This window comes from Copadichromis virginalis, linkage group LG5, assembly GCF_057382275.1.
Source record: "Copadichromis virginalis isolate Kocher_CV1m ecotype Utaka linkage group LG5, C_Virginalis_male_GT1.1, whole genome shotgun sequence".
NCBI classification, from domain to species: domain Eukaryota; kingdom Metazoa; phylum Chordata; class Actinopteri; order Cichliformes; family Cichlidae; genus Copadichromis; species Copadichromis virginalis.
Window position 1 is genome coordinate 29,946,607 of NC_140622.1, and position 18,974 is coordinate 29,965,580.

The 18,974-nt window shown below is 43.8% G+C and overlaps 1 protein-coding gene across 3 annotated transcripts in view; it reads right to left on the bottom strand.

Moving 5' to 3' along the window:
• Positions 1 to 18,974, bottom strand: part of ptprt (protein tyrosine phosphatase receptor type T) — a 332,562-nt gene that overhangs the window by 39,644 nt on the left and 273,944 nt on the right. For all 3 annotated transcript variants that reach the window (XM_085457270.1, XM_085457269.1, XM_085457267.1), the window contains 3 exons: positions 15,275 to 15,367; positions 14,685 to 14,794; positions 11,038 to 11,125 (listed from right to left, as the gene is read on the bottom strand). In XM_085457270.1, the coding sequence (XP_085313396.1) occupies positions 11,038 to 11,125; positions 14,685 to 14,794; positions 15,275 to 15,367 (291 nt within the window). The remainder of the gene's footprint in view (positions 1 to 11,037; positions 11,126 to 14,684; positions 14,795 to 15,274; positions 15,368 to 18,974) is intronic.

Sequence of the window (18,974 nt, forward strand, 5' to 3'; positions counted from 1 at the left end):
TGGGGCAGGTGTTTCGTGTTGCTGGCACCCTCCCCCGGTCCAGGAGGGACATACAGTATTCCGGTAAGGACTCGAGGGGGTATACGCCAGGCGTTGGTGGACACGGGCTGCACGCAGACCCTCGTACACCAAAGCTTGGTTCGCCCCGGGGCATTGCTGGAGGCAGAATGGGTGGAGGTGAGGTGTGTGCATGGTGACGTTCACAGGTATCCCATAGTGCCGCTGTTATTAAAGTATAAGGGCAAAACGCATAGAGTAACGGCGGCGGTTAGCCCGCGCCTGTCGCACCCCCTGATTCTGGGTACCAATTGGCCGGGGTTTCATCAGCTACTGGGACAGTACGCGGGGGTGCGATCACGACCGGAAGCGGGGTGTAGCGTGTGCGCGGCGTTCAGCGGTGACGCGGGGTTGTCCGACACTGACTCCGGGGGGGAGGAGCCGGCGGGTCCCTCACGGGACGTCCCGCCGGCCCCGGAAGTGTCCCCCATGGGTGATTTCCCACTGGAGCAGTCTCGTGACGGCACCCTACGCTCAGCCTTTGACCAAGTGATGGCTATTGATGGTCACGTGGTGCGCCCTGAGGCCGCGCAGACCTACCCGCGTTTCGTCTTATTAAACGACCGATTATATCGAGTGAGTCGTGACACTCAGACAGAGGAAACACACACCCAGTTGTTGGTGCCACTATAACCCCATGGCAGGGCATATGGGCTATGAGGAAACTCTGGAGCGAATAACGGCCCGATTTTATTGGCCGGGCATCCGAGCGGATGTGCGCCGCTGGTGCGCGTCCTGCCCGGACTGCCAACTTGTTAACCAGCCGGCCATACCGAAGGCGCCGCTGCGCCCTCTCCCCCTCATTGAGGTCCCGTTTGAGCGCATCGGCATGGACCTCATCGGGCCGTTTCACCGGAGTGCACGCGGCTACCGCTTTGTGTTAGTCTTGGTGGATTACGCAACGCGGTACCCGGAAGCAGTTCCGCTGCGCACCATCTCTGCAAAGAGTGTGGCGCAGGCACTGTTTCAGGTCATCTCCCGAGTCGGAATCCCGAAAGAGATACTGACTGACCAGGGCACGTCGTTTATGTCTCGTACACTGCGGGAACTGTACGAATTACTGGGCATTAAATCTATTCGGACCAGCGTCTACCACCCTCAGACTGACGGGCTGGTGGAGCGGCTGAATAAGACTTTAAAGTCCATGATTCGGAAGTTCATTAACGAGGATGAACGCAATTGGGATCACTGGCTAGACCCTCTGTTATTCGCAGTGCGGGAGGTGCCCCAGGCCTCCACGGGATTTTCTCCCTTTGAACTGCTGTTCGGCAGGAGGCCACGTGGGGTGCTCGACCTGATTAAAGAAAGCTGGGAGGACGGTCCGAGCCCCGCCAAAAATGAGATTCAGTACGTGTTGGACCTGAGAGCAAAACTCCACACTTTGGGGAGGTTGTCACGGGAGAATTTGCTCCAGGCTCAGCAGCGTCAGCAACGCCTGTATGACAGAGGGGCTAGGCTCAGGCAATTTTCACCGGGAGATAAAGTGCTTGTGTTACTCCCTTCCTCCAGCTCAAAGTTGCTCGCCAAGTGGCAAGGACCCTTTGTGGTCACACGGCGAGTCGGGGACGTGGACTATGAGGTCGCTCGGTCGGACAGGGGAGGAGCCACGCAGATTTATCACCTCAATCTCCTCAAACTGTGGCGAGAGGTTGAAACCGCTTCTCTGGTGAGCTTGGTGAAGGAGAGAGATGAGTTGGGGCCTGAGGTGCCAAATTCTATCATTCCCGCCTCCCTCCCTTGTGATGACCATCTCACACAGGCCCAGAGAGCGGATGTTGTCGCGTTGCAACAGCGTTTTGCGGACGTGTTCTCCCCCCTGCCCGGCCGGACGTCCCTCATCGAGCACCATTTCGTGACGCAGCCTGGCGTGACGGTGCGTTCACGGCCCTACAGGCTCCCGGAGCACAAGCGAAAAATCGTGCAGAGGGAATTGGCGGAAATGCTGAGGATGGGAGTAATAGAAGAGTCGCACAGCGCCTGGTGTAGCCCCATCGTTCTGGTAGCAAAGAAGGATGGGTCTATACGGTTCTGTGTCGACTATCGCAGGGTGAACGAAGTGTCACGCTTTGATGCCTACCCCATGCCTCGGGTCGACGAGCTCCTGGACCGGTTAGGCACGGCCCGCTTTTTCACGACACTGGACTTAACCAAGGGCTATTGGCAGATTCCCTTGTCTGCCGAGGCCAGGGAGAAAACGGCCTTCTCCACTCCGTACGGTTTGTACCAGTTCGTGACACTTCCGTTTGGCCTGTTCGGGGCCCCGGCCACTTTCCAGCGTCTCATGGACCGGGTACTGCGTCCGCACGCAGCGTATGCTGCCGCCTACCTGGATGACGTGATCATCCACAGCGACACCTGGGCGGAGCATGTGCTGCGGGTGGCCGCGGTCCTGGAGTCCCTGAGGGGGGCGGGGCTCACGGCCAATCCGAAGAAGTGCGCGGTTGGATGGAGGGAGGTGCAGTATCTGGGGTACCACCTGGGGGGCGGGCAGGTGCGTCCACAGGTGGAGAAGACGGCGGCTATCGCATCCTGCCCGCGCCCCAGGACGAAAAAGGAGGTGAGACGGTTCTTGGGGTTGGCGGGTTACTATCGTCGCTTTGTGCCGGGGTTTGCGCAGCTAACCAGCCCCCTGACCGATCTCACTCGAAAGGGTGCCCCGGATCTGGTCCAGTGGACGGGGCCGTGCCAGGCGGCGTTTGTGCAGGTGAAAAAGGCTCTCTGTGGGGAGCCGCTGCTTCACACTCCTAACTTTTCCCTCCCTTTTGTTCTGCAGACTGACGCCTCGGACAGAGGGCTGGGAGCCGTTTTGTCCCAGCAGGTAAGGGGGGCCGACCGCCCTGTCCTATACATCAGCCGGAAGCTAGCAGAGCGCGAGCGCCGGTACAGCACCGTGGAGAAGGAGTGCCTGGCCATCCGGTGGGCGGTCGGCTCCCTGCGCTATTACCTCCTGGGACGCTCATTCACCCTCTGTTCGGACCACGCCCCGCTGCAGTGGCTCCACCGCATGAAGGATGCCAACGCCCGGATCACCCGGTGGTATCTGGCGTTGCAGCCCTTTAAGTTCAAGGTGATCCATAGGCCGGGGGCGCAGATGGCAGTGGCCGATTTCCTCTCTCGCTCGCGGGGGGGGGAGTTGGCTCGGCCGGACGGCTCCCCGGCCTCGAACGGGCGGTGGGGGTGTGTGGCGGAGGCGTGGCCCCGGGCGCAGCTGCAGGGGAGGAGTGGAGCGGAAGGCTCATCAGGGCGGCGCTGCGAGGCCGGTAAGAACAGCTGATGTTGTTTATGGACTGATGATGGTCTCCCTCCGCTGTGTTTATAGTGAGACGAGGAGGAGCGGCCAGGAGAGAGATCAGCTGGGCTCGTGAGCTGTCAGACTGTGTGACTGAGTCAGCTGTCAAAACAACAAACACTTGAATAAATGTGGAAGTTGGCTGTACCTACCTGTGTGTGCGTGTGTCTGTGCCTGGTGTATTCCACAAAATGCAATCCATTATTGTTATTATTAGTGAATTTATTTAAAGTTGTTTAGGTCTATTCCATCATATATTCTAACATCTGTTTCTAAATATGACTTTTTTAAAAACATCACAGGTTACTTTTGAAATAAGAATGCTCATCGTGAGAAAAGAAAGAGTTTCTGAAAAACACAAATCTTACTGTACGTCTGTGGGTGGAATAATACTGCAGCAGTACTGCACTGCTACAAGCAATCAAGCACAAACCAGACTGCTGTGATCTGTACAAACCTGAGTAATATATATGTGTGCGTGCATGCGTGTGCGTGTGTATAGACTGCAGGTGTGGGACTCTCTCTCATTTGTTCAGAGCGTGTGTTTATTTGTATAACTGTGTGTGTGTGTGAGTATTTGTGACAGCTTGGAGGATGCTAATATTTGTTGTGGTTCTTTGGTCAAACACTTCAGAGGAGTTGTTGGCGTTCTGAGTTCAGAGCAGCTCAACAGACGTGTTGCGAATCTGAGCCAGAGAGGATAGGAAGAGGGGAGAAACACTGTGTACAGCTGCATATAAAACTAACATGCACACAGTCACTCTCTCTCACACACATACACAGTTGTGCTTGTTTTTAAAACCTTCTTTGCCTGTTCACTTTGTTTTTTTCTCCGCGCAGAACCCCGTACACACAATGCCCTTATCTTCTCTTGCATTCATTTTCCCTTTCATACACACACACACTTACGTCACCTCTGCTGTAATGAGAAGCAACATGATGCAGGAGGGGATCCTGATTATGCCAGTGATGCTTGGAGGTGTAAAACCAGGTGAAGGGTGTCTGTGCATAGTAACAGTGTCTTGGAAAAGACTACCAGCCTGTGAAATGATTCTTATTCACCTTACGGACAATACATTAGTGAACAGAAGGAGTCAGAAAGAGATTCAAAAGACAAGAACAAGAAGTAGTGAGGTTAGGTTAAACGAAATGAAAGAAAATGTGAGAAAGGCTGAGGTAGGATAGAATGACTGATGCAACACGAATAGATTAAGTTTAGACAAGTAGTTAGCGACAGAGGGGAGAATCAGTTACATTTCAGAAAGAAAGAGAAGACAGGAAGAGGGGGAAAAAAGACCAAAATGTGGGGAAAAAAATAGAAAAAGGAAGTCGGATGAAGGAAGATAAAAGGAAAAGCAAGAAAAGAAAATGACAGACTATGGAGTGGCACATTCTCACTTTGGCAATTTAAAATTTTTAAGCATTTTGTCTACAGTGAGGAAACAGAGTCACAAAGCTTTTAGATGTAACTTGAGTCAGTTTTCAAAGTTAAGGAGCTAAACTGTGCCTTTTTGTCTTTTTCACAATAAACATAAAATGGAAATAATGAGATTCAGGAAAAAAACATGAATGTAGTTGAGAAGAGAAAGAACTGGGAAAATAAAGTTTCCTGGTACAAAAAAATGAGACAGATACAACACATAAATCTGCTTCCAACAGAACACATATCACTAATGAGTTACCTAAAAAATGTTTTATTTTCAGCAATCCTCTTGGGGAAAACGAAGTGCAGAAGGAGCTGAACAAAGAGAGTATAGATGTGTGTGTACGTCTATATTTGTATATTACAAACTGTTAGAGAGTTCTTACTCAGTATTACACACTGAGTAAACTCTCTATAAAGTTAAATGACTTATTACAGCAACAGGTTTTTGTTTTATTCAGTTTTGTTTTTTGCGTCAAACTGGTTTTCGTTTTTGAGGTTTATAATACAGAATTCCCAGTGATGCAAAAAGCAATATGAAGAAATCAATAAGCAAATCAATGATCATTGATGTGTAGGTTAAACAGATGGTTTCTGAAATATATTAAAGAAACACCACACTGACTTCTGACTTCGTTATTGATTCGATGCAGTTGGTGAGAAAATACATTTTCTCAGCAGTCAGGTAAAATACTGAGAGGCTGTCTTGCAAAATATAAACTGAATCCACAGATACCTGACTCTATATTTCTCTGAGTTTATAGCAATGGTGGCATTTCTAATGCTCGAACTCAACTCTTGTGGAAACACCAATACATTTCCCTCCTGGGACTGTCTAACTTAACTAATCAGTTTAATGTACAACACTATTTATTTTTTTTGTCAGGCAGTGAGATTAATTTTAAATTATGAAGCAGTGTGAAAACCTAGACAGACCAAGATTTATAAACAGTAACATTTGTAGCAAAATCAATTCATTAAAATGTACCAAAATTACCTTTAAATGTAATCCAGGGAATACACAAGCACAAACTGCCTGGCAAAATGCCATACAGAGGAGAAATAAACACTCCAAATATGATGCAGGAGTGTGCATGAAGACTAATAATAGCAGTCAAAAGGAAATCGATCATGGCCTTTGCCGTACAACAGACTTGAGAATGCATCACCTCCTGCTTTCCTTTTTTTTCTCTTAGAGAACACAAAGACCTCAAAACAAAGGAAGGATGCTCAATGATATTATGCATTCCTTAGACTCTTACCATAAGCTCCACTATCACAGCTAAATGCCTAATCCTAACTGTAAACTAACCTTAACCCTAAAACCACATTCTGATCATCAAATAGCCTCTAAAGGTTTGTCTGAAAGTTACAAAAAGCTTAAAAAAATATAACTCTTTATTTTAAGGTCTGTTAATGAAGCTGTGCAAGGCTGCACTGCATAATGCACTAGTACACACAACTCCTTTTTGCACATATGCATTTTAGTTTAAAGAAAGGCCTCTGTTGAATTATGAATGACCATATGGGTAGAACTGAGAGCTAAGAGGGAAAAGAAAGGAAAAAGAAGCAAAGCGGAGGAGAAGGATGCAAAGGAGGGAGGAGGAAATAGAAGCAGACAGATGCCTATAATGAGGAAACACTACTGCGCCTTGCCTCAACCCATAAACTGTCAATGTTGATCAGAGAGGGTGAACAGATTGGATAGAATCACGGAAAAAGAGAGGAAGAAAGGAAAGGTGAAAAAAGATGAAATGAGAAAAACATGACTGGATTGAAGAGAGAAGGGAGAGAAAAGGGGAAGTGAATTTAAATTGGAGATAAAAATATGGTTAAAATTTCCAAAAAAGGGAGAAAGGGTGAGGTGAAAGGAGATGACATGTCGAGAAAAGTGCAGTGGGAGGTGATAGACGGAGGGAAAGGAGTAAAGAAAAAGTAAAATGAAGAACAAGGAGGTGAAAAGAGGTTGATTGGTGAGAAAAGGGAAGAAAGGAAAAATGAGATTGTAGAAGACAGATGAAAAGGGATTGGGAAGAGAGAAAAAGGAATTGCAAAAACCGAGTGTTGAGGAAAGGAAGTTATGAGAACAAGTGGGGAGAGGAGGGAAAGTGTTGAGTAGATAGGAGGACAGGAGGCTGGTAGATTAACATTTATTTAGTGTGCTGAAGGGATTTCAAACATGGCATCAACCGTTTGCGTTGGCAGATGGCCGGAGGAAGAGTGTGTTAACACTTCAACTCGAATCAGCCCTTTCCAAACTGTTCCAGAGAGAGAACGAGAGAGGAAAAAAGAGGTGGTAAAAGTACGCATTAGTGTGTGTATGTGGAAAGGAGAGAGAGTGCTGCTGAGAAGTCACACATAAGGAAACGTCCTCACAAGGATGGAACAATTATCACAGCTGCCTCAGAAGAGATTTAAAAGCTTAGAACTAGAATGTTGGCTTAAATCTCACAAAGCCAGACCACAAACTTAGGCTCCATTCACAGTGATCTGTGAAGGTTCAATGGGCATTTGTTTGGGTTAGAGATGCTGTCACCGTGATGACACCGAAACGACCTCTGAGACAATGAGATCAGATGTTAACTGATAAACATAGATGTCACTTGAACTCCTAATTTGGTGAGTCTTAACATAAACCCCTTCCTGCTGCCACTTATAGGGCTTCACTGAAAACTGATTGCTGATTGAGTTTGGAGTGGTGAATGGGATGCAGCGCTGCACAACTGTGCTAAAAAGCTGTCTTGTGGTCTCAGCATCATGTGTAATATAAACTATGTTTAAGCTTGAATGGATTCAAATTTAATCAAAGTCCAACAAGCAGAACTATATGTGTTTATGAACTTTGTTAAACTTGTGAGCTTCAAAGCAAAATGCAAATAATTGGTTTCAGAAGGCAAGTCAAAGTTTAAAATGATGGAAGAACCTTTTACTCGTTTTTAAAGTTTGATCGTTAGCCAGTTATTCTGTCTCTCAACACATTCCTTGTTCTCATAAAGATACAGAAAAAAGTCATTTCCCCTACGGCCTTTTGAAACATTTTCCCAAGAAAATGAGCCTTTGTATAATCACAGAAAGCAAGATGGACAGTTTCCATTACTAGGTCCTTGTAATTAAAGGATTTATACTAATAGCAAATTTATCATAATTCCTGTTGGCTATCAAGTCCTTGACAGGCTATTTCATTTCAGCACAGTGTTTCATTTTAAAGCCTTCAGGTTACAACAGTGTCTTTGCCTTGACATCTAAACCCCTGTAACGAGATATGTACGTGCACACTGATCTAAGTGGCCAACACACACACACACACACACACACACACACACACACACACACACACACACACACACACACACACTTAGATTTTCAAAAATAATCTTCTGGATCATACTGGCCATGTGGGTAAGGCAAAGCTACACATGCTAAAACATGTAGATACACACCCATAAGGAGCTTATTAAAACTTTAGCCAAACAATATGCTTCTCTTGTTCAAACCTAATAGAGGTCTGAGGTTGCAATGTACAATTTAACCAGCAAGCACACAAACACTCCTCTACAGAACATCCAATCAGACAAACATCATTCATGCACACACATTCACATGCTAACTCTAATGACCAAACACAATCACATTTACGTTACATATCGTATGGTCCCCAATCTGAATATCATTACAGCACTATGTCTACGCTCCAAAGTGAATGTTAAGAAAAAAAAAACCTTCTCTCTGAATAAAATAGGGGCTGGTGGCTTTGATCATCAAGGATTGAAATAAATCCCTCTGCAAATTCAGAGTTATTTTTTACATGTGTATCAGACTTACCAAAGACGGGGATATGAGTTTTAGTCGACTTTGATATTGTGTTATTAAAAAAAAAAAAAAAGGGGGGGGGGGGGGGGGGCGATATGCCAAAAGATGGTTTTCTTTCTGCATAAACTTAAAATCAAAATTCTAAATTAATTTTTTTTCTTTTAAAGATTATAAGCCTTTCCCCAATAATTTAGCATACATGAGCAAGAGCATCCAACAAAAGAAAAGCACCAATAGTGAGTTTATTATCCTTTCGCTTTATTATTGCAATGATAACAAGATAGCAGCACTTGCAATGGTTTCATGTTGTGTTATTTGGAAATTCTGAACAAAACAAAATGACACAAGTAAAATAAGGGACATGCTTACAATATCATATATTTTAAAATGGTGAAAGTGCCAGTGTAACACTGCCTTCTTCCAAGAGATTGATCTTAATAGTGTTAGAAAGGCATAAATGTTGCAAGGCTAGCAAGCGCTTTCATTTATAATCAAGCTATGTCGCATCCAGACACTGACAAAGGTGACCAAAAAAATATAATAAAAAAATAAAAAAGCTATCATAAATGTTGAGTTTAAAAAAGACATGCTAAGAATCCAAGAAGATTGTTCTGCCTGACCAGAGAAACTAAGTATGTGACTGATAAATCTGATATTGGTTTACACAAAAAACCATCTTTTTTTTTCCAAATCTTTTTTTTTTTGGCGAAGCAGATGCTGAAAAAAAAATAAAAAAAATAAAGTTGAAGTCCTATATTAACATGCAGTCTTGAGTTTTTTGTTTTTGTCTTCATTCCCCCATTAATTTAAATGGTTCTGCTGTCAGAGATCAATGTTTCAGTATAATTGCAGTAGCGTATCATAAGTAGCATTTCTTAAAAGTGGTCTGGTCAGTGTGTTGTCCCAAGTGGACATCTTTCAAAGCCCAGTTCAAAACCAAGTCACCAGATAATTCCATCCATTATCATCCATTCCATCGATGACATACCCAAAGTTTGGTGGAGTGAGGAATACTTGTTCATAGGTCTGATTTTCTGATTGTTGAGGTTTCTTTATATTATTGTAGTGTCTTTACAATATAAAGCTCCGTGAGATGACTGTTGTTGTGAGTTGGCACAATGAAAATAAAACTGAATTGAATTTCAAAAAAGGTAAAGGACACTTTAAGGGCATATGGAGCCCCATAAATATGGACTTGAGTTCTGCAGCTAAAGGAGGGTGTCCTCCTTCATGCTGCAGCATATTTTTGTACCTGTTTGTCTTCCTAATAATTTTAAATATAATGAAAACTTGCTATTGATGTTATTCAAACAGTTTTGATGATGATGCATTTCAGCTACAAACAGAACCTCACAGCAGCCATAGAGGGAAGAGAATTTTGTGGCAATGCTTTAATACATCAAGCACACTCAATGCAATTAGTTTCACAGAGACAACTATTTGTTCAGATGTTTTGTTTCTATTTTTGTTTAATGCGTGCATATGAGCCAATCCAAAAGCAATCACAGGAGACCACTTCCCAAAGTGGGAACTACAGGGGGCCCATAGAAATCTGGCTCCTCTGCAAGTTACCCCTGAAAATATGACTTATGAAGTTCTGGGAAATATAAATATTAACAATAGTCTCCTTCATCACCATGTATTTATATTTACTGGTATCTAACTGGTATTGTAATTGGTATTGTAAAACTCTCTGTCACAAGTCACTGTGGTGCTGTATGTACAGCAGTGTGTACTTTTTTTTATCTGATTTCATAGAATTCATATTATTACTCAGGGCTTAATTTATAAATCAGGTGCTCTTATACCACAGAGAGGGTTCTGGTGGGCAAGCAGAGAGAAAAATTGATGGAATGCAAAAAAACAAAGCAATACATATGCTTGCTTATTAAACAAACCGAAACCAAAATGCCATCATGCAGAATTTATTATGATCATTATTATTATTATTATTATTATTATTATTATTATTATACACTTTACAAGTGCGCAAGTAGCAGAGATCTGCTCTGAAATGCACTGGAGGACACGTGTATGAGTGTGAGCAAGGTGTGTGAGGTGGAGCCGCAAGGTTGAATGCTTGATATTTGTATTTTACCAAATGGTTCATAAATGAAATCCTGTGGTTACAAATGAAACACAGCACACCAAACTAATGTGAAGCTTCAGGCTGGACAGTTAACGGAGAAACATATTTGTACTGTAGAAAAATCCAACTGAAGAGACGGTTACATATTTAAGCCAATATTCAAACCAAATTAGTCAGTCAAAACAAACACCAAGGTAAAAATGGCTAAAATAAATAAATTAAAATAAGCAGTATCAAATAAAGACTAAAATAAACCACACTAAACCTCACAAGGCCAGATTACAGTTCAAACTTTACTAAATGCGTAACACAGCCACATTCAGCAAAAAGTACTGCAGGAGTATTCATTCCTGTCATTGCAGTACTCACAAGCGATGATGTTGCCATAGCGATTCTTGTTGCGGTTCTCATCCTTCTTGGCTGTTTCCCAGGGTGCTGTCTGTCCCTCTGCCAGGGCCTAAACATACACATGTCCACATGCATGTGCAGACAGACAGACAGACAGACACACACACACACACACACACACACACATAGTTTCATATTCGAGTATGAACACACAGAAATATGCAAGCACATATGGTCTGATGCCTAGAGCTTGTATACTGACACATGGGCTGGCAGAAGTTGAAACAGTAAAATGAATATGAATATGAATGAAAAGACAATCAACAGTCCGTGGCTTAAACATAACTACACTCTCACAGAAAAAAAGGATAAAGGCAGTGATTATTATTTGTCAACCTGGATGTAAAAAGTTAGACTTTCCACAGAACTTCTGGTTAGATATTTTCTAATGGCATAATACCAGATTTATCCATCCCAACTGGATCACTACTTTAGCCAGGTAACTGTTCTGCCAAATTTCAGCTAAATATGAGATATCTAATCAACAGACCAACAGACAGGATTGAAAACATAACCTCATTCCAGCTTTACTGGCAGGGGTAATCTGCTTAAATTCCTACACTGAATTAAAAAAGGCAACTACCAGCAAGCTTCAACTTTACAGAAGAGGGAAGATGTTTTTTTTATTTGTTTTTGGATTTTTTTTTTTAAATATTTGAAATCAAAATGCACAGGTAAATAGAAGAAAAGCTGAAAAAGACAAAAACTTTGAGTTCATTGTTCTGCTGCTTTGGTCTGAAAGACATTATCCTTTCAGCCCTTTGCTGGAGGAGAGAAGACAGATTGTTCTTACTCCCTGCTGTGATACTGGCCTATGTGACAAACCTTACAAACATGGCAAGGACAAAATGTGTATGTGTGTGTGGGTGTGCTTGTCATTGCATTTGTGCATTCTCATTACTCATTTGTCTATGCACAGATTCGTTGAAATATTTGTATGTGTGAATGTGTACTATGATTTATTGAAAATGTGTGTGTGTGTGTGTGCCTGTGTCTGTGCGTGCACATGTATAAGATCACTCTCAAGTTTGCATTAAGCAACCAAACCCCAACTCCCAAAGGCTGCCATATGGACACTGAACTATTTTAGTACTGCTCATTCATATGGGCACACAAACACACATTCTCACTACAGGGACAAGAGGACAGTCCTTTTTTAGTCCATTAACAGCTTAAGAACAGACAACAGCATTCACTTTTGAACAGCGTTATGACCTATATACACAGACATGCACATACACACACACACACACACACACACACAAACTAGACAATACAAACACATTGTGACAGAAAGACAAACACCTAAACTTGTTGCTCAGTCAAGCAGAAAATGGATTGTTTCAAGTGGCATATGCGTCTGAGTCCAATATGTGTGTCTGTGCATGCGTGTGAGAATGCGTGTGTGTGTGGACTGTAAGTAGGACTTTCCACTGTTGCATAGTTCATGTTTATTTACCAAAAAGACAGAAAATTGTGTCGTCCTAATGTTAGTTAGAAGCTCCATGTGTGATACCATGTGAGAGCAAGAGAGTGAGATTGTGCGTGTGTGCCTGTGTAAGAGAGAGAGAACATTTGCATGAGGTGTGGGTTGGCTGTATTTTCTTGACCTGAAAACATAACACAGTTTTAATCAGACTCTTCTTATTTGAATTATATTGCTGATTGGGATTATTAGCATTTTGTATAAAATCACTGAGTGGGTGGACCACACACACAGTCTCTTTGCACTGCTGAGTGGGTGCTTTAGGTTTTTCTGCAGTAAGAGTTCAATTAAATAAAATATTCCATTTACAATATAATTACGGTGGAATTAATTATTTACACTTTTGATCTGCATCATCCAAAAACTCTCCACCGAAATAGGGGCACTATATATTTTTGGACTGCATCACATGAAGGGTAATGATATAATGGCTACTTAACTCGTCCACCCTATGAGGTGTCAAACAATGTGGAATATTACTTTAGAAGTAAAAGGTGTAATCCCAGTGAGGAGCTAAATGTTGACAGTGTGGCTTCTGTTGGTGTTAGTGGGGTTAATGGGTTTCAACAATGGAGGTCACACCGCATGCAGAGACAAGGACAGGAAAGCTCCATATGGGTTGCGGTGACAGATGAAGACACACGCGTACACGGACACACACACAAACACACGCACACCCAAAATACTGGAGACAGCTGGAGAGAAATTGTCTGGGTTTAGTAGCTTCCTCTAGAAAACTCAATTTGCTATAGACACTATACGGTTGCGGGTGAAAGGACAGGGAATGATAGAAGAGGGTGTTGACGTTACTTATATATAAGTTTTGATTAACCATAGGATTGACAGGACTAAAGTTGTTGTGAAATTTAAATAACATGAAACATACATTAAATGGTACATTGTCTTTTAAAACTACCTCAAAATCTGATGAAATGACTGAAAAAGTTAGAGGTGCGGCCCTCTATGCTGTCTAGTGTCTCCTTTTAATCTCTGAGATTAAATAGATAGACCTGGTAGCTATCAGCTCTTTTTCTCTCTCTCCCTCTCTCTCGCTCTAATGCACACACACAGAGGCATACACACATTCAACAATAAATCACATTTGCTCTCCCCTGAAACGTATCAGTGGGTTTAAACCAAAATGACAGGAAGCAAATGAAAATATAACGTACGGTATCACGGAGGGACAATTTTCAACACGCAAGCAGAGTCAGTAATAGAAAATATTCATTCTTATGAGAGTGGGAGGTTGAAGGAGATAGAGGAAAAATAGAGTCTCTCTCATGCCTTTTCAAAGATTTATTTCTAGTGACAGAGATGAGGCAAATGAAGGGAAAATAAAATAAAGACAGTAAGGAAGAATAGATTGGTAGTGGAATAAATGAATGAAATCTGAGAATCTGGATTTGGGAGTAAAATGAGGGTATGGCAGAGCGCCAGTGACAAAGAATGATTATGAAAATGTCTATATGTGATAAACTGTGCTCTAAACAAACAGTCGGCAGAGACAGACAGATAATGCTCCACTCGTGTATGAAGAGACCGCACAACAGAATGTCATTAAAAGAGAATTGATGGCAAAAAGTGAGGAACAGAAGTGAAAGAAAATGCTAAAAATTAAAGCATGGATGGTATTTCAAAGCAGAGCAATAAAGGAAAGACTGATAGTTTGAGTAAAAGAAAACTAAAGAAAAACTTGCTGAAAATGTAAGAGAAAAGATTAGGCATTGGTTTTCGCTAAGTAAAAAAAACAGAAAAAACTAATTAAAAAGAAAAGCAGCAGCAAATGCAAAGAAAAAAGTTTACTACAGCGTCTGCTTGTTCAATTTTCAAATATTGATGAGATGAAGAGTTAATAATTGATAACTTGCCTTTGCATTAAACTAAATTTAATCTCACACTCTTATTCAGGAACAAAAAAAGACCAACACACAGTTGTCACACAACTTGGCAGCAACAACAGTGAGAGAACATTTCAGACTACTTTTGCAAATGAGGCCACTCATATTTCCAATTTACTGCTAAACTGCTACTGCTAAGCTATAGCTATGACCTTTGACATTATTACTACTAGAAGCATTACTGTCACTCTCAGTAAGTTCCTGTGCGTATGTGTGTTCACCTCATATTCCTCCTTAAAACCATAGCCTTGGCCACATTTCATCTGGGTGATGTGTTGGAGGAGGTCTGCTACTCGAATAGCTGGTTGAAACTGGCCTGCTTGGAACTGACCTGCAGGAACAGAAACGTTTTACAGAGAGAGAGAAAAATGAGTGCATAAACACAAAGATGAATAACAAGTACGTGGGAAGGTGAGTGGGTGGGTGGATGAATGGATTAATGCAAGGATCCTGAAACTTGTTCTACCAAATTGCATTTCCCTCTTTATGAAGTTCATTCATTCTGATTCTGAGAAATTCCGATCCATTCTCTAAATTACCCTAAATTTGCTCAATGAACAAAAACTTACTCAAAAAAACTAAACAGAACACACAGAACTCTTTAACTCCTAGACGACTACATGACTGCAATGTTTTTTCCTCCTTTTTTCTTTTTCAAATCTGAGATATATAGTACGTTTTACAAATTGTCAAATATGTAGGTGGCTGTGAAAACATTTTTTTTCTGTATTTACCTGATATGTCAATGTTATACCTCCAAACAAAGAAAGGGACCACCTAACTGAGGGACTATTTAAAACAGTCCACATACCACTCTGGTAGGAGATCTCCACCGACTCGCATCCTCCATAGGGAAAACTCTGCAGGGTCAAAGAGGGCTGGGAAAGGGAAGGCTGGCTACTATCTGTTAGAGAGAGAGAGCCATAGATGGAAGTGAGACGGGCAGAGATATTAGCAACATTTACACCAAGTACAGACATTCTGCCCTGTACCATATGTAGACACTTAAAAAAACAATCATTCCTCCTTTAAGTGACATGTTATGAAGTAAAGGTGTTAAGTAACTTATCCCTAATTGGTGAACAGAATGCTAGGACACTTAAATTAAACATCTGTTCTCATTAGGGGTAATGACAGAATTCATTGGATGAATGTGTGGTGTCTAATAGTGAGCACAGGTGGAGGGATAAATGAGAGTTCAGGGGACTGAGCTGTGACTCGAACAAAAAAACAAACAATTTATATTTTCAGGTTGGGCATAATACATCTGCAAGGATGTGGGAACCTAAAACATAGCTGTTGTATTCATTTTTCACTAGAATAAACAAGCAGAATGCTCCGGTGTGACTACTTAATAGAACCTTTATTTGTTTTCAGCAGTTACTTCCTCTTTTTAGAGCTGTACAAGTCACCTTTTGCACCTCAGCCAACCAAGTAAAACGTGATATTTTCTCTAAGGGAAAATTTACAAATGGACAAAACAGAAAGACACCAAAAGAGGGAGCAAAGAGAGAAGACTATCTGCAAACCCAACTCAGGAAACGTTTGGATGGTTGAATAAAAACAGAACGTAAAAATCAGCAAATTTCATAAATACACAAAACGTATCAGATGTTTCAACTGTGGCATTTTACTATTTCGTGAAAAGTACTTGCTCATTGTAAATTTGATGGTAACAACACATCTCGATTTATGTTTCCCACTGTCCTGATTTTTTGGAATTGGGGTTGCATGTATACTGAGTAAAAAGCAATAGTGAGAGGAGTAAAGGACAGTATGAAAAAAAGAGAAGAAAGAAACTGAATTTGTTGTGTGACGTCTGTGTCAGATTATCTGAGCTGTGATATCTTCTCACCATAGCTTTAATAAATAAACATTTTGTTGAGTGATGGGGTAACATGGCTTATATGCCGATACTTTCAGTCTCAACTGTTCTGTCTCACTTTTGTGGGTTGTAATGTGAAACGGCATGACTCTTCTTTTTCTGGCTGCTCCCTTTAGGGGTCAACACAGCAGCTCATCTTCCTCCATCATCCTATCCCTACCATCCTCTCTGTCACACCAGCCCTCTGCATATCCTCTACAACCAGCAGCCTGCTTTGAAGCCTTGCTCTTCTTGTCCTACCTGGCAGCTCCATATGCAACATTTTTGTTCATTATATCCACTTTCCCTTCTCTGCACATGTACAACCCATCTCGGTCTGATATACTAAGTTTTCAACTCTATTAGTGCCACTGTCCCAAAACCATAAATGATTACGTGTCTCTCTACCATCTTGTAAAACTTCACTTTCACTCTCAACCCCAAAATAACCCCAAATAACCTCTCTACCTACTCCATCCTGCCTAGCAACCTTCTTCACCTCTCTTGTCAGTTGCTTTGGACGGTTGACCCCAAGTATTGACACTCATTTGCCTTGACTTTATTTTTTGCATGTGCACATTTCCACTCGTCTCTTTCCCATTCACACACATATATTCTTTCTTGCTCTTTCCTTCTATTGACTTTCATTCTAGGGCTGGGACGACGCGTCAATGTAATCGATTACGTCGACACGTAAAATACGTCGACGTAAAAAAATGTGCGTCGATGCGTCGTCACTTTCAAAACAGACATGGCGGCAGCGAGTAGCGGCAACACAAAACAAACGTGAAAAACTGCAACAAAATGGATTTTGTTTGTGAATGAAGAGCACTTTTTTTCAGAAAGCAAAGTGAATGTTACATTTTGTTTGTTTAAAGACACCATTGCTGCTAATTATTTTAAATGTTTTGCTCCTCCTTGAATCGCTACCTTATCGTGGTGGAGGGGTTTGTGTGTCCCAGGGATCCCAGGGGCTATGTTGTCTGGGGACTTTTGCCCCCTGGTAGGGTCTCCCATGGCAAATTGGTCCTGGGTGAGGGACCAGACAAAGAGCGATTCAGAAGACCCTTATGAAAAGAATATCGAGGGAACAGTTTACCCTGTCCGGGATAGGGTTACCGGGGCCCCGCCCTGGAGCCAGGCCCGGGGAGGGTACCCGAGGGCGAGCGTCTGGTGGCCGGGCCTTAGTCCATGGGGCCCGGCCGGGCACAGCCCGAAGAGGAGCACAGCCCGAATAGGAGACATGGGCCCATCCTCCCGCAGGCCCACCACCCGCAGGAGGCGCCATAGGGGTTGGGTGCATTGTGTGCCGGGTGGCGGCCAGGAGCGGAGGCCCTGGCGGACTGGCAATAGGGACATGGAATGTCACCTCTCTGGTGGGGAAGGAGCCTGAGTTAGTGCGTGAGGTTGAGAGGTACCGGCTAGAAATAGTCGGGCTCACCTCTATGCATGGCTCGGGCTCTGGAACCAGTCTCCTGGAGAGGGGCTGGACTCTGTCTCAGTCTGGAGTTGCCCCTGGTGAGAGGCGGCGGGCTGGGGTGGATATTCTAATATCTCCTCGGCTTGCTGCCGGTACGTTGGGGTTTTTCCCGGTGGACGAGAGGGTTTGTTCCCTGCGCCCTAGGGTCGGGGAATGGGTCCTGACTGTCATCTGCGCTTATGCGCCGAGTGGCAGTTCGGAGTACCCAGCCTTCTTAGAGTCCCTGGTGGGGGGGGGGGGGGGGGGGGTGCAGGAAGGTGGAAGGTGGAGACTCTGTTGTCCTGCTGGGAGACTTCAATGCTCACGTGGGTAACGACAGCGAGACCTGGAGGGGCGTGATTGGGAGGAACGGCCTCCCTGATCTGAACCCGAGCGGTGCTTTGTTATTGGACTTCTGTGCTAATCACAATTTGGCCATAACGAACACCCTGTTCGAACATAAAAGTGTCCATAAGTGCACGTGGCACCAGGACACTCTAGGCCGTAGGTCGATGATCGATTTTGTAATCGTATCACCAGACCTGCGACCATATGTTCTGGACACTCGGGTAAAGAGAGGGGCTGAGCTGTCAACTGATCACCACCTGGTGGTGAGTTGGATCAGGTGGCGGGGGAGGACGCTGGACAGACCTGGTGCACCTAAACGCGTAGTGAGGGTGTGCTGGGAACGTCTAGCAGAGGCCCCAGTCCGAGAGATCTTCAACGCACACCTCCGGCAGAGCTTCAACAGCATTCCGAGGGAGACTGGGGACATTGAGTCCGAATGGACCATGTTCAGCCACTCCATTGCCGAAGCTGCTGCATTGAGCTGCGGCCGCAAGGTGGTTGGTGCCTGCCGTGGTGGTAATCCCCGAACCAAATGGTGGACACCAGAGGTGAAGGGAGCCACCAGGCTGAAGAAGGAGTCCTATTGGGCTTGTGGGACTCCGGAGGCAGCCGACAGGTATCGACAGGCCAAGCGGAATGCGGCTCGGGCAGTGGCTGAAGCAAAAACTCGGGTGTGGGAGGAGTTTGGAGAGGCCATGGAAAAAGACTTTCGGACTGCCTCGAAGAGATTCTGGCAAACCGTCAGGCGTCTCAGGAGGGGAAAGCGGTGCTCTACCTGCACATTGTATAGTGCTGGCAGAGCGCTGCTGACGTCGACTGAGAAAATTGTCAGGTGGTGGA